At 42.7% G+C, this 15,589-nt stretch overlaps 1 protein-coding gene across 3 annotated transcripts in view; it reads left to right on the top strand.

Moving 5' to 3' along the window:
- Nucleotides 1–15,335, top strand: part of CREBBP (CREB binding protein) — a 185,104-nt gene extending 169,769 nt beyond the window's left edge. For all 3 annotated transcript variants that reach the window (XM_024215113.3, XM_024215114.3, XM_024215112.3), the window contains exons 28-31: nucleotides 84–251; nucleotides 9,018–9,179; nucleotides 9,453–9,734; nucleotides 10,914–15,335. In XM_024215113.3, the coding sequence (XP_024070881.2) occupies nucleotides 84–251; nucleotides 9,018–9,179; nucleotides 9,453–9,734; nucleotides 10,914–13,088 (2,787 nt within the window). In that variant the 3' untranslated portion in view covers nucleotides 13,089–15,335. The remainder of the gene's footprint in view (nucleotides 1–83; nucleotides 252–9,017; nucleotides 9,180–9,452; nucleotides 9,735–10,913) is intronic.
- The last annotated feature ends 254 nt before the right edge of the window (nucleotides 15,336–15,589 follow it).

Raw genomic sequence — 15,589 nt, 5'->3', positions numbered from 1 at the left:
TTTTTTTTTTTTTTTTTTTTTTTTTTTTTTTTTTTTTTTTTGGTACTTCATTCAATCTTACCATTGTGTGACACATTTAACAGGATATCTTCAAACAAGCAACTGAGGACAGGCTGACGAGTGCCAAGGAGCTGCCTTACTTTGAAGGTGATTTCTGGCCAAATGTGCTAGAAGAGAGCATTAAGGAGCTGGAACAGGAAGAGGAGGAGAGGAAAAAGGAGGAAAGTACAGCAGCTAGTGAAACAACAGAGGTAAGTTAACCTTCGCATACAGTATTTGTCCCCAAATCAGAAGGTTGTCCACGTTGCTAATCTCAGCTAGAGCTCATACCCGATACTGATGATGCAATTCAGAACTAGAAGAAAAAAATATTTTTTGTCTTTCAGTTGAGTTTTTAAACCAAGGTTCCCATCAGCTACAATTCTGGCTTCCTTCCAGATAAAAGTTAAAAATTCTGTGGCGCTTTTTAAATAGAGTAGTAAAAACTTCCATGTCACAGACAACGTTCCTGCTTTCTTTTAAAATGCTTTCTAAAACCCAAGGATGTCTGTGAGCTATTTTGGATTGCATAATGGCTGCCTGGTTTGCTTTACAGCCCTTTCGCTGAATTTCTAAATTCAAGCTACCTTAAAATATCTGCATTTTGAAAGACACTATTTAACGCCTGAATTCTTCTTTCTATAGCAAGCCTATGCATGTCAATTTGCAGTGATAGGGGATTGAAATTCAAATGTTAGTACTACTAATTACTAAAGTTTTTTCATTGACTTAGCCCATGATTCTAGATGGTGTAGTTTCCTCCAGTACCGAGCGTGTTCCAGTCCCCAGAATCATCAATGGCACCAGGGTGTTTACCTCTAGCTTCCCTATCAGCCCCACCCTATTCCAGCAAGGAGTCAGTGACCAAGATGACAACCTCTCTCCGGTCTCACAGCATGCCCCATCATTACAACAACTGGGACCCTCCTAGCCACTTTCTGATCCCCAGCCCTCCTGGTATGGCTACCCTTGGGTGCAGCCACTTTCTTCCATTCATCAGGGATGCTCTCAAAAAAATCATGACAGACAACATTGTGAAGGGTTCAGTCAGAGACCCCCTTGGGACTGTCACCTGATGTGCTGAAATTACCTCTGAGCCCGTTTTCCCTGCCAGCTTGGGACTCCAGAGTCCTGCCTTGTTGAGCTCAACACACTAGCCTGCTGCAACACAGATTCGGGGTCTGGGCCACGCCCCCAAAGCTGCAGACTTTAACCAAAAACAGCTCAGCAGGTTACCTCGCCAACACCCATAAACCCAGTTCCCAATGGGATCCAAACACCAAATAAATCCATTTTACTCTATATAAAGCTTATACAGGGTAAACTCATAAATTGTCCGCCCTCTATAACACTGATAGAGAGAGATGCACAGCTGTTTGCTCCCACAGGTATTAATCACTTACTCTGGGTTCATTAATAAACAAAAGTGATTTTATTAAGTATAAAAAGTAGAATTTAAGTGATTTCAAGTAATAACAGACAGAACAAAGTAAGTCACCAAGCAAAATAAAACAAAAGCATACAAAATCTAAGCCTAATATATTAAGAAACTGATTACAGGTAATACCTTGCCCTCAGAGATGTTCCAATAAGATGTTCCAAGCTATCCCTCCAATCCCTGGGGGGAGGGATAGCTCAGTGGTTTGAGCATTAGCCTGCTAAACCAAGGGTTGTGAGTTCAATCCTTGAGGGGGCCATTTAGGGATCTGGGGCAAAAATCTGTCGGGGGGTTGGACTAGATGACCTCCTGAGGTCCCTTCCAACCCTGATATTCGATGATTCTATGATAGACTCCTTCCTAGTCTGGGCCCAATCCTGGGCTCCACCCCTTTTTATAGCTTTGGCACAAGGCGGGAATCTTTTGTGTCTCTGGGTCCCCACCCCTCCTTCTAAATGGAAAAGTACCAGAATTAAGATGGATTCCAGCATCATGTGACATGTTCACATGTCCTGTCAGACCCCAGCCTCCATTCTTCATGGGCTGGCCCACACATACACAGAAAGGTTTGCAAGTAAACAGAGCCATTTACAGTTCATTGATTCTGAAGCACTCTTAATGGCTTCTACTTAATATGTTTACATCAGTAATACAAGTTTATATCTTATTCTCCTAAATCCTGACAGAAATAATACGTACAAACAAATAGGATGAACACACTCAGTAGATTATAAACTTTGTAATGATAGCTTACAAGAGACCTTTTGCATGAAGCATATTCCAGTTACATCATATTCACATTCATAAGCATATTTTCATAAAGCATATGGAGTGCAATGTCACAAATATAGAATGCATGTTTTACATATATTGTCAGGGAGGCGCCAGGTCACCCTCTCTTTTGCACGGAAGCACTAAAACTCTGGAATTGGTGCACCCCCACAGTGTACTCATATTCAGAGCCCCAGAACCTCAGGAGGACACTTATGAGGAGCAGGAGGCCAGACTAAAAGAGGAGACTACATGACAAATATCTCCTCTTCCTCTCTGGATGAGGCAGTGATGCCCCTGGACATATGGCACACCTCCTCCTCTTCAAAAATTGCTCTCTCAGGCAACAAGGCGCTTTTAGATCCTGCCAAGATTATCTAGCAGACACCAATCTCTGTTGCGACCACATGAATTATGGAAAACTCAGTGCCTTTATTGACCACTTGCCAGAAGCACGAGAACAGTTTCAAGCCATCATATGTGAGGGCCAGCTGGTAGTGAGAACGGCACTACAGACCACACTGGATGTCACTGATACAGCGGCTCGCTCAGTTTCGATGGTGATGGTAATGAGGTGGGTTTCTTAGTTGCATCTCTCAGGGCTGCCAAAGGAGTACAGATGATGGTTGAGGACCTCCTTGTCGAGGGCTCCAGACTCTTCGCTGTCAAGACTGATGCCTCACTTCATACTTTGAAGGATTCCAGAGCCATGCTGCGCTCTCTAGGAACCTACACACTGGGACAGAAAAGGAAATTCAATTCATAACCACCTCATAGATCCCGACAACCCCAGTTTCCCCTACCACTGTGATACTGCAAGCCACAAAGGAAGAGACCTAGAGCAAAAGCAGAAACCATCAGCCCCTCAATCCTCAACATCCCAGCCCTCGACATCAATACACCAGGTTTGACACCTTGGTCGAGGCCCTGAGCAACCATTCCTTACAGCAACATCTGCAACACACGGGCCTTCCACATCCCTTCGGATGTTGCCTATCTCTCTTCCTCAGGAATTGGGAAAACATCACTTCCAAAAAATGGGTCTTGGAGATCATTTCCAAGGGTTACTCTATCCACTTCAACTCTCTCCCTCCTCATTCCTCTTCAGGGAACCTTTTCACAAGAGACTGCTACGTTAGGAGAGAGATCACCTTCTATGCCTAGGGGCCATAGAACCAGTCCCTGTACACTTCAGAGGCAAAGACTTTTATTCCAGATATTTCCTGATCCCAAAGAGAAAGGAATATTGGAGACACATAGTAGATCTAAGAGCACTAAACAGATGTGTGATGGTGCAAAAGGTTCAAGATGATCACACTAGTGGCTGCTATTCCATTTCTGGAGCAGGGAGATTGGTTTTCAACCCTCAACCTACAGAATTCCTACTTCCACATCTCAATCCTACTATCCCATAGAAGATTCTTCCAATTTACCTTTGGGCAGGACCACTACCAGTACAGAGTACTTCCATTTGGCCAGTCCTCTGCACCCAGGTGTATTCTCCAAGGTCCTCTCCATCGTAGCGGCACATCTATGAACATTAGGTGGTATTTACCCATATCTGGACAATTGCCTTCTTCAAGGTTCGTTCCTTTGAAGACACCCTATGAGCTACCCAAGGGACTATGCACATATTTGCACAATTGAGTCTACAACTCAATATCCAGAAATTGACCTTGACTTCAGTACAGTGTTTGGCGTTTATAGGGGCCAAACTCAACACAGTGCAAGCGAGAGCGTTCTTCCCGCAGCACAGTTTCGACACCCTGACCAGTCTCATAGAGACAGCCAACAAATGTCAGCCAGAAATTGCCTCAGCTTCTTGGGCACATGGCGGCATACACGTTTGTGACATCTCATGCCCAACTACACATGAGGTGTCTACAGGCATGGTTCAGATCTGTTTACACTCCAAACAAAGACAGGATAAACAAGCCGTTAGTGATACTCTCCAGAGTCAAACATTCCCTGGAATGGTGGAAAGCCCTATCCAAGGTCTGCGCACGGATCCCATTCGCGCAACCCCCACCAATACTGATTCTAACAGACACCTCTCTAATAGGCTGGGGAGCCCACCTGAACATCTGCACAGTTCAGGACAAATGGTCCCCCACGGAAGCTGTACTCCACATCAACCTTTTGGAGGTAAGAGCCGTCAGAAATTCCTGCACACACTTTCTCCCATTCATCAGGGATACTCTCACAAAAATCAAGACAGACAGCATAGCATGCATGTTTTACATAAATTGTTAGGGAGTCGTCAGGTCACCCTCTCTTTTGCACGGAAGCACTAAAACTCTGGAATTGGTGCATTCTCCCCAGTGTACTCATATCAGCCATCAATATGAGCTCAAAGGCTTTCCAAATGGGTCTCAAATTGCATTAACTGTTATCATGCCTGTAACCTGCTGCCTCCATCAGGAATTTGCACACTCTCCACGTAATCCATCTCCACCTCTGTTGCATTTGTTAAAGATATTTCCATCTCAGAAATCTGCAGGGCAGCAACTTGGGCCTCTGCTCATACTTTCGCGGAACTCTATGTAATTACTTCAGACTCTGCTTCTGATGCCAACTTCGGCTCATTGGTGTCATCAATAATAGACTCCGTTCCAAAGCCCCAGCCCTCCTTAGGGGACACTACTGTGAAGTCACCTACAGTGGAGCACCCATAGGGACACTACTCAAAGAGGAAGTTATGCACCTTGTGCAGTAACGATGGTGCTTCGAGATGTGTCCCCCTATAGGTACTCCGTGACCCGCCCTCTTGCCCTCTGTTTCGGAGTTTACAACAAAGGCTCTGTTGTAGAGAAGGAGCGGAGAGTGGTTCGCCCACACAGCTCTAGGTAGCCTCATGGCAGAGCACAAGGGAAGGAGAGCACGTGTGTAGGCTGAACGGACACTGCCACCTAAAATCTCGAATCAGGGGCGCAGATACACCTACAGTAGAGCACCGATGGGGGTACACACCTTGAAGAACCATAATTATTGCACAAGGTGAGTAACTTCCTCTTCTCATTTTAAATGTTGTCCATGTGAAAACTGCTGGTCAGTACTGCAGGTAGGTAATTAGTATTCATGTATTAATGTTTGATAATTACTTAATTTATCTGACTCAACGTAACTTAGATTGAAGGAAGTAGTAGGAAACAAGTGATTGACTGGACAAGGAGAAAATCATTGTCATCAAAATGTGGTTACAGTAATTTTTAAGTACAGGTCTTCCAACAGTTTCTCAACATAAATTTCCTTCAGGAGTAGTTTTTTCGTTTTTAACACCTTCAAAATGGCAAAGATCAATCTGCAGTAAAGACAATCAGCAATATTAACGGAAAGTCAAAGATTTAAATTTGATTAAGTTGCAGGCTTCTTTTATGTTAACAGCATCACTTTCAATATAGCACAAAATTAACAATTTAAAGAAATGATTGAAGCACTTCTCTGAATATGCAGATTTGAACTTTTATGTTCACTACCTGATGTTGCAAGTGAAGAGAAGAGAAAAAATTTATGAGCCAAAAGAACCAACAATTGCATTAATGCAAGATAGCTGGCTGAAAATGAGAAATGGTCTGATAAAGGCTATAAGCATCCATACTGGGGGAAAATGTGTTCCTACTTAATGCTAGTGTTTCTGTGTCTAAAAAGAAAACATAATATTGTATCCAAGTTGCTGAAGATGCCAATCCAAGAATGGCAGAGAAGTGTAACAGTGAAGACTTTTCCATTTTGCTTAGAAAATGCAAACAGAATGAAAGAATGCAGACATCCTAAACTTCTCAAATGCATTCATCCTAAACTTCTGTCACTGTTTCAAATCTCATTGAGAAGGAAATTGCACCTAATAACGGGGATGTCAAAACTGTGGCCTCTTGATTTGTTTATGTAGCTCACATGACACATTCAGATTGTCCAAAATCTTTAAGTTTCTACCTCTCATGTTTGTGAAGAGCAGCTTCCAAATGTGAGCTGAGCATAACTGATGCAGTGGTGATTGTCTCAGTCTGCTGGCTGCCTGAAACCATGAATGAGGAGTGTGGATGTCCCGATGCCCTATTAATCTCTTTGAAGTGTCATCTCTGCAATCCAGTGACAACATTTCAGTGTCAAAATTGACTAGTTCAGTGCTGAGCATTTTAGCAGATAGACTGAGGGAGAGAGTGGGAGTGAAGCCCACAGCGAAGTTGGAATTAGGAGTTGTTGCAGAGAAGGAAATGCAGAGGGAACAACATAGGTAATACAGACAGGGAGGAGGGAAAGAAACAGAAGAAAGAGGTTGGGGAACCAAGAGAAACAAAGAGCAGAGATAGCAGTGACCCCATAAAGAGAAGTGTATTTTCTCACCGAGTAATGCGAAATGCAAAAATAAGATCCTGAATAAAAAACAAAACAAAACAGAACCCCTAAAAGTTTAGTTACTGCATAAAAGCCATATTTGCCTCTTGATCTCTCTGCAAACTTCCCAGTGACAACATAAGCAATTGCTATGGATCGAAGGGAGTACGGAGTCCTAAATTTATATCAGGGACCATAATTTACCAGAGAATTTGGCACCCCTGCATAACACAATCCTCGGGTACATGATGCAACCATGATGGTTGGCAGCCCCCTGCCTTCCCACGGCCCCCCAGCTCATGCTCTCCACACGCACTCACATGGGGAAAAGCTGCTCTAAATTCAGACAGCCACTAGAAGATTCACCACTCCCCTTGTGTTAGGAGGGTTCGTGGGTAGCTACTGTTGCATCTCTTCCCCCACCACCCTCCAAGGCTGGAGCCTACGCCCTGCTGACACTTGGCTACCCTAATGCTCCCTTGGTACAGTTGGCACCCAGCACAAATGAGAGTCTCTCTCAGGCAGCTCTCATTTACCACAGGGACCATCCTGGTGCCTGGATGGTGCAGAAAGAGGGGAGTGCAAAAAGGCACCTTTACCCTCTCCTCTGCTCCAAGCTGCACTGAACTGTCCTTGGTTGCTGTTGAAGACAAGCCCTGTTTTTCTGCCTTTGAACTCAACAAACATAAATGTTAGGTCGCACTGAGTAGGTGGAGGACTTGGATCAAAAAATAGCAACATTTTACTTATCAAGGGCCTGTGTAGACAGGCACGAAATGTACAAAAACCATTGAAGGAAGTTTGGAAGAGCCTTGTCAGATTACAGGCTGATAACACTATCACCATCTCAGAGGGAAATCTAGTTTGGTCTAATTGACAGCAAAGAGCTGGAACAGCAAAAGGACAAAACCAAAAAATTATTTAAGGAAGCTATGGAATTAATGACTGATCCCATACACAGAGGTCATAGGTTGTTCACAGACTAGGAAGAAGAGGCTGAAACATGGCTGATAGAATATAACCCGGAATTTCCTCATTCCCCTAGCCTTTAAGAGTGAAAAGCTAGATTTCTGCCCTGAACATATGGTTTGCAAAGGAGGCTGTATCATTGTTGCATTAAAATTTTGGAAGGAAAATAAAGGAATGCAGGACAGTTGCATTCGGAACGTGGTCAATTTTGAAAAGACCTGCACTTGTGTCTGACTCCCATCAGCAGCACTATAGTGTGTTTGTAATGCATTCACATGGGCTTGGTCAAAATTTCAGTACAAGGTAGATGCTGAAAAAATGAATGAATTGATAAAAGAATATTGGTATCTAAAGGCAGAAGCAAGAGAGAGATAATCCTAACTTGTTAGAAGAGTGGAGACTTTATTATGTTTACTGAATTGCAAGCTTTTCAGTTTAGATGGTGTTTGCCTTCGTGTTTGAATAAATTGCTTACAAAGAATATGTGTGTGTGTTTCATTTCATAGAATTTTCATGGGTGCTTTTGATTTGTGGAAATCACAACTCGGGGAGGGGGTGTTTTGGGAGGTTTTTGACTTGGTGTTCATGTTTTAAAATAATTGTCAAGAGCATCTAGTTCCAAAGAGAGGCAATTTTTTTGCCTGGTCTTTTAAATCTAAATATAATCTGATCTGTAAATAGGCATACAAAGTGCTTTAAAAATTATTATTGTTCATACATAAAATTGATCCCTCAGTCAGCTGTAAAAATCCATACTGATGGGTTTTAAAAGGAAATTATTGTCCCTGTGCTTGCCTCTACCATTTAATACACAGTCATTATGGTCTGATGTGTCACGGCATCTGCCTGGCATATGCCCTTGTTACGAAACTTCTATTGGAAAGAATTGTACATGCGCAGTAGCCAATTTTCTGAATGAAATAGCGTGTAGTCTTTTTAATTTTAAAGCCCCCAGAACACTCATCCTTGTCTGCACGTTGAGCCTCAGGGTGCACAGAATTTCAGAGAAACAAAGCTGTTTGAAGTGATAGAGCCCAAAAAAAATCTGAAATCCCAAGGCCAAGGCGATTTTGTTAAACTCCTAAAATATTGGTGTTGTGTAAAGAACTGCTGGCAAGCTGTGAAGGGTGAAGTGTGCAAAGCTTTCACACAAAAGTTATAATGAAAAGAAAACTGCATAAAATCCCAAATCCTTAAATGAATATATGTATATTTAAATTACAAACACATTTATGTTACTTTAAATTGTTTGAAAATTGATTTTTTTCCCCTTCCCTTGCCTGACAGGTTTTAAATTCATGCCTCCTATTTCTCCTGGAAGACTTGATATGCCAACAGTAGTGTGGCTAATTTACATAAATTGGAACAAAGTCTCAACTCTTGACCGCAAAGGGCTTGAGTAAGACAATAGTAAATGGAACCGAGTTTTACGAAGTTTAACATTCTTCCAACATATTTATTGCAGGGGAGCCAGAGTGACAGCAAGAATGCCAAGAAAAAGAACAACAAAAAAACCAACAAGAATAAGAGCAGCATCAGTAGAGCTAACAAAAAGAAACCCAGCATGCCAAATGTGTCCAATGATCTGTCCCAGAAACTCTATGCCACCATGGAAAAGCATAAAGAGGTACAGTCAAAAATACTGCTGAAATAGGAGATAACATTTTTCTAAAATGAGGCTTGACAATAGTTAAGTCAAAACAGGAAGGAACAATGCTTGTGACTTTTATTTTTCTTTTACAATACATATTGCAGTAGGTTACCTTCAACTAAATTAATTAGATCATACTATATCTGTGGTATGGTATAAGCTTTGTTTCTCTATTAAAAAGCTTTTATTTCTAAAAGATGTTTTGGAGTTATTTTTATAACCCTAGTCATTTTTCCCATTTACTTGCAGGTCTTTTTTGTGATTCACTTACACGCTGGACCTGTAATAAACACCCTGCCTCCCATTGTGGACCCTGATCCATTACTGAGCTGTGATTTGATGGATGGGCGAGATGCCTTCCTTACCTTAGCAAGAGATAAGCACTGGGAGTTCTCCTCATTACGCCGATCCAAGTGGTCCACATTGTGCATGCTCGTAGAACTACATACTCAAGGGCAGGACCGTTTTGTCTATACGTGCAATGAGTGCAAGCACCATGTGGAAACAAGGTGGCATTGTACTGTCTGTGAGGTATGTGCATATGTGTCTGACTCTTTTTTTCTCTTTCCACTTCTCCTTCTAAATGTGCCTCCTTCTCCCCCAAGTTAAATGTTCTCCGAAGAACTGCCCATAGATCCAGAAACTAATTCTGAGCTAGGTGTGGGGATTGTCAGCATTGGTAAATTGTCATAGCAGAGTAATTATTCATGCTGTGCAAGACACAGGTTTACCTAACCCCTGCTGTAGACGCAGTGAGGGTTGACAGAAGAATTCTTTTGTCAGCTGAGCTATTGCCTCTTGAGTATTGCTGCCATGGAAAAACCCCTTCTGTCACTGTCGTAAGTGTCCATGCTACAGCAGCGTAGCTGCCACGCTACGGTTGTGCCGCTGTGGCACCTGTAGTGTACACAGTTTCAGTTCTTTCAGGTAAGTATATGCTTTAGCTTGAAGCTCCTCAATATGAAGGTTGGTTTGGGGGATAAAATTTTGATTTAGGGGTAATAACTAGTTTCTAATCTAACTGCTATAGGAGCAGCTAAATGTACAGCTGTCAAATAAGCAATCAATTTCTGAATCTAAGGTAGGTTTAGCTTGCTGTTAAACTCTGATTCTGAGCTAGGTTTAACTTGATATTAAAGGATCTAGGACCTTTAGACTCATTGTGCTGGTCTCTGAAGCTGGACTTCAGGAGACTGTCATGTCCTATCCCAGTGAAGCAACTGTAACTGATGGGGTGGAAACTTACTGTCTCATAATACCATCTGAAAAGGACAGAAGCAGGCAGGGCAATTAGTTGCTGGGGATAATATCTGAGTAGCTTCTAAAGAGGTTACTTGCTCTAGAGTGACTTAACTGGAATATTTTCATAAATAGAATCATAGGGTTAGAAGGGACTGCAAGGATCATCTAGTCTAATCGCCTACCAAGATGCAGGATTTGTTGTCTAAATATTGGGTGAGCCTAGCATCTCCTCTCTAGAGGTGGCCCAGTTCCTACAGTAATAGCACTGGGTGTTGGGCCCTTCCAGAATGTGCCTTAGTTGGCATTGAGTGGAGCAAGACAGATCCCACCCTGCAAAAAACCCCACAGAACAGTAAAGCCTAGTTTCACATCAAGAATACGTTGGCATAACCTCTTTAGCCCTTGTAGTATCAAGAGCTTTATGCTGTATTAAGATGCTGAACTGAGTGGGTTTTTCTTTATTTTTAGGACTACGATCTGTGCATTAACTGCTACAACACTAAGAGCCACGACCACAAGATGGTTAAATGGGGCCTGGGTCTGGATGATGAGAGCAACAGCCAAGGAGAGCAACAGTCAAAGAGCCCCCAGGAATCGCGGCGACTAAGCATCCAGCGCTGCATCCAGTCCCTGGTCCATGCCTGTCAGTGCCGCAACGCAAACTGCTCATTACCATCCTGCCAGAAAATGAAACGGGTTGTTCAGCATACCAAGGGCTGCAAGCGTAAGACAAATGGTGGCTGTCCTGTGTGCAAACAGCTAATTGCTCTTTGCTGCTACCATGCCAAACACTGCCAAGAGAACAAATGCCCTGTGCCATTCTGTCTCAATATTAAACACAAGCTCCGGCAGCAGCAGATTCAGCACCGCCTCCAACAAGCTCAGTTAATGCGCCGAAGGATGGCTACCATGAACACCCGAAACGTGCCTCAGCAAAGTTTGCCTTCTCCTACCTCAGCAACGCCTGGTACTCCCACGCAGCAGCCAAGTACGCCACAAACGCCGCAGCCGCCTCCTCAACCCCAGCCCTCCCCTGTAAGTATGTCACCAGCTGGCTTCCCCAGTGCAACAAGAACTCAACCCCCTACTACTGTTCCAACAGGAAAACCTACAAACCAGGTGGCAGCACCTCCACCTCCTGCCCAGCCTCCCCCAGCTGCTGTGGAAGCAGCTCGGCAGATTGAGAGAGAAGCTGCCCAGCAGCAGCAGCAGCTCTACAGGGTCAACACCATAAACAATGGTTTACCTCCTGGCCGTCCAGGAATAGTAAACCCAGCAGTGGGTTCAGTGAACCAGATGCAGCAGGTTGGCATGAATGTACCCCGGCCTAACCCCGTAAGTGGTCCAGTAATGTCCAACATGCAACCTGGACAATGGCAATCATCTCCAATGCCACAGCAGCAAACAATGCAGCCGGGAATGCCGAGACCTGTTATGCCAATGCCGCCACAGCAAACTGTAGCTGGGCCAAGAATGCCAGGTGTGCAACAGCCACCACGCAGCATTGCACCGAATGCACTTCAGGACTTATTGCGGACCTTGAAATCACCTAGCTCTCCACAGCAGCAACAGCAGGTTCTTAATATCCTCAAATCCAACCCTCAGCTTATGGCAGCTTTTATAAAGCAAAGAACAGCCAAATATGTGGCAAATCAGCCTGGGATGCAACCACAAGCAGGCATACAGCCTCAGCCTGGGATGCAGCAATCTCAGACTGGGATGCAGCAGCAAGGTATGCACGCACAGCCTAGCTTGCAGACCATAAGTGCAATGCAAGCAGGAGTCCAGAGACCGAGTGTTCCTCCTCAGCAGCAGGGAATAGGTGGCATGAATCCCCAGGGGCAAGCGATAAACATTATGAACCCTGGACACAATCCTGGCATGGCAAATATGAGTCCACAGTATAGAGAGATATTGAGGAGGCAATTACTGCAGCAGCAGCAGCAACAGCAGCAACAACAACAACAAGGAGGTGCTGGCATGGCAGGAGGGATGGCAGGGCATAATCAGTTTCAGCAGCCTCAAGGACCTGGAGGTTATCCTCAAGCCATGCAACAGCAACGAATGCAGCAGCATATATCAATACAGGGGGGGTCCATGGGACAGATGGCTCAGATGGGACAGCTGAATCAGATGGGCCAACCTGGCATGGGGGCAGATGGCACCTCCAACATTCAGCAAGCACTGCAGCAAAGGATTCTGCAACAGCAACAGATGAAACAGCAGATAGGGTCCCCAGGCCAGCCTAATCCCATGAGCCCCCAGCAGCATATGCTCTCAGGACAACCACAGGCATCTCATCTCCCCGGCCAGCAGATTGCCACATCCCTCAGCAACCAGGTGCGATCTCCAGCACCTGTTCAATCTCCCCGGCCCCAATCCCAACCACCACATTCCAGCCCGTCACCAAGGATACAGCCCCAACCATCACCTCATCATGTCTCTCCCCAGACTGGTTCCCCCCACCCAGGACTTGCAGTTACTATGGCTAGCTCCATGGATCAGGGACACTTGGGCAACCCAGAACAGAGTGCAATGCTTCCACAGTTAAACACCCCAAACAGGAGTGCATTGTCTAACGAATTGTCTCTGGTTGGTGATACCACAGGAGACACACTAGAAAAATTTGTGGAGGGTTTGTAGCATTATGGGAGCATCACTTTTTTCCTTTCGTGTTCTTGGACATTTTGTACTGAAAATTCAGACATCTAGGTTGTTTTGAATCCTAGATGGAACTGCTGCTTCCTACACATGGAAGAATGAATTGCTGTTTAAAAAAACAATACAAAGAATATATTTTTTGTTAAAGCCAGGCGGTTAAAATATCTGGTCTCTTTTTTGTGGGGTTTTTTTTGTTTGTTTTTTTTGGGGTTTTATTTTTTTTTGTTCCTGTTGACTCATACCTTTTTTTTAATGGGAAAACAAGTTCATTATATTCATATTTTTATTTGTATTTTCAAGACTTTAAACATTTGTGTTTAAAAGCGAAGAAAAATAATATTCAGAAACTGTTTCCTGAAAAATGCAACATTATAATGTATCCCGATAACTTTGACATGTTGCGGGAAGATTTTTTTCTATAGTGAACTCTGCAGGCATTTGAAGTATTACCCCTGGAAAAAATAGGAATTGACTCTTGCACACACAAACACACACATTGGCTAATGCCAAAATCCTTGTCTTGCAGATGTAGAAATTGTTGCTTTGTTTCTCTGATAAAACTGGTTTTAGATGAAAAAAATAGGGATGATCACTCTTAGACCATGCTGATTTCAATAGAGAAGAAGCATTCTTTTCTTTCATTCTTTCTTCTATGTGAAACTTGAAATGAGGAAAGCAATTCTAGTGTAAATCATGCAAGCTCTATAATTACTATAAATAAGAAAATCCAAGAAGATTCAATCACTGTATAGAATGGTAAAAAACAAAAAAAACCTCATTTCTTACTTATATATCATATTGTTAAATAAACTGTGTGCAACAGACAAAAAGGGTGGTCCTTCTTGAATTCATGTACATGGTATTAACACTTAGTGTTTGGGGTTTTTTGTTATGAAAATGCTGTTTTCAACATTGTATTTGGACTATGCATGTCTTTTTTCCATTGTATATAAAGTATTGCTTAAAATTGATATAAATTACTGAAGTTTTTAACATGTATTCTGTTCTTTAAAATCCATGTAAGAATGTTTAAGGTTTTTATTTATTTATATATTTTTGGGATCATGTTCTTTGTAAGACATGGCTATGAATATTCACTCATTACACAGAAGCAGCCAGTGGCATTGATAGGCGAGGCACGATACAAGGAGTACTGTCAGTAGCATGTCTGTTTTACCACACCCTTTATCGATTGTTTCCTTTTTGGGGAAGGGGAGAGGAAGAGAATCTGTTCCCCATACATTTAATACTTACAGGCATTCATCCAGAAGGGTTAACTGGAATAAATTATTAATAGCCGTTGCTTTTTTAAAATGCATTGAATTTAGAGAAGGATCACCATTGGAAGAGAGAGAGAAAGTACTGAGTTAATTCTGGGCTAATTTATTTAGTCTATAGCAAAATATGAACATAATATGAACCTATTGACTTTAACACTATTTTTCTGCTGTTAACTCCAAGTCTAAATTTGAGGGTTTTCTGTGGAATAAAAATAACTAATCATGTACGTGTTCCCTCTAATATCCTGTCGTCATGCCCTGATGTTCATGGGCACACTCCACCACCCAGTAAATTACTTTCTTTCTGAATTTAAAACTGAGGAAACTCTCCAGGTTTAGGATGTGAAAATTAAATCCACCGTTAGCCTAGGATTACAACACCTTAAATTTTAGTCATGTGGTTTATGTGAACTTGAAAGGGGATTTGCAACAAATCTAGAAGAATACCCCCTAACCCATGGTCTGGTGTTGCTCCGGTTGGGAGCATCTGGCTTGCTTGGCTTTTTACATGAAGTTAGCACTTCCTCCAGTATTACATTTTTTTTTATTGGGACAGTGTTTTAAGGAAAAAAAGCAAATGTATTAACTTCTGGAAGTGGAAGAACTTTTTGCCCCATACTGTGAAAATAGTAGTGCACCACAGCACTGCTTAATCTTTTTTAAACTGTAGAGGGTCTCTGCTTAACTTCTTCTGCAAATCTAAACTGTTGTACCAACATCACCATCTTTGGACTCACCTTCCCGTGCAACTGTCTTCAGCAATCAAGATGTCAAAATTCTGGGCTGGGGTGAGGTCACTGAACACTAACCCAGAGCTTGTCCAAAGGAAATTGTTGTAAAAAGGATGGAAAGCCCTGATGCTGTCTCATGCTGTATACATAAAAGGAGAAAAATACTATATTTGTGATCAAAAAGAGGAAACTTGAAATGTGCTGGTGTTTCTAATAAAAGCTGGTAAAACTGCTTGGATTGAAGGATGGTTCCAATTGGCTAGTGCCCATTAGGATCAGCTGAGTCTGAACTAAGGTTTAGCTGGCTGTACTGAGTCCCGCTTGTGTGTGTGTGTGTGTATATATATATATATATATATTATTTAAAAAATCCATTAGCACTATTTCTAAAGCTGTATAAGGGAAACCTGAGGGAGATTAGGCTGCTTTCATGTTACAGTTCAACTGGCTTCCAGCTGTGGAAAGTGTGCAA

The sequence above is a fragment of the Terrapene carolina genome, unplaced genomic scaffold (genome assembly GCF_002925995.2).
Source record: "Terrapene carolina triunguis isolate 2854851 unplaced genomic scaffold, T_m_triunguis-2.0 Scaffold695, whole genome shotgun sequence".
NCBI lineage: Eukaryota > Metazoa > Chordata > Testudines > Emydidae > Terrapene > Terrapene triunguis.
Note: the sequence above shows the minus strand (reverse complement) of the source record. Positions and strands in the feature narration are given on the sequence as shown.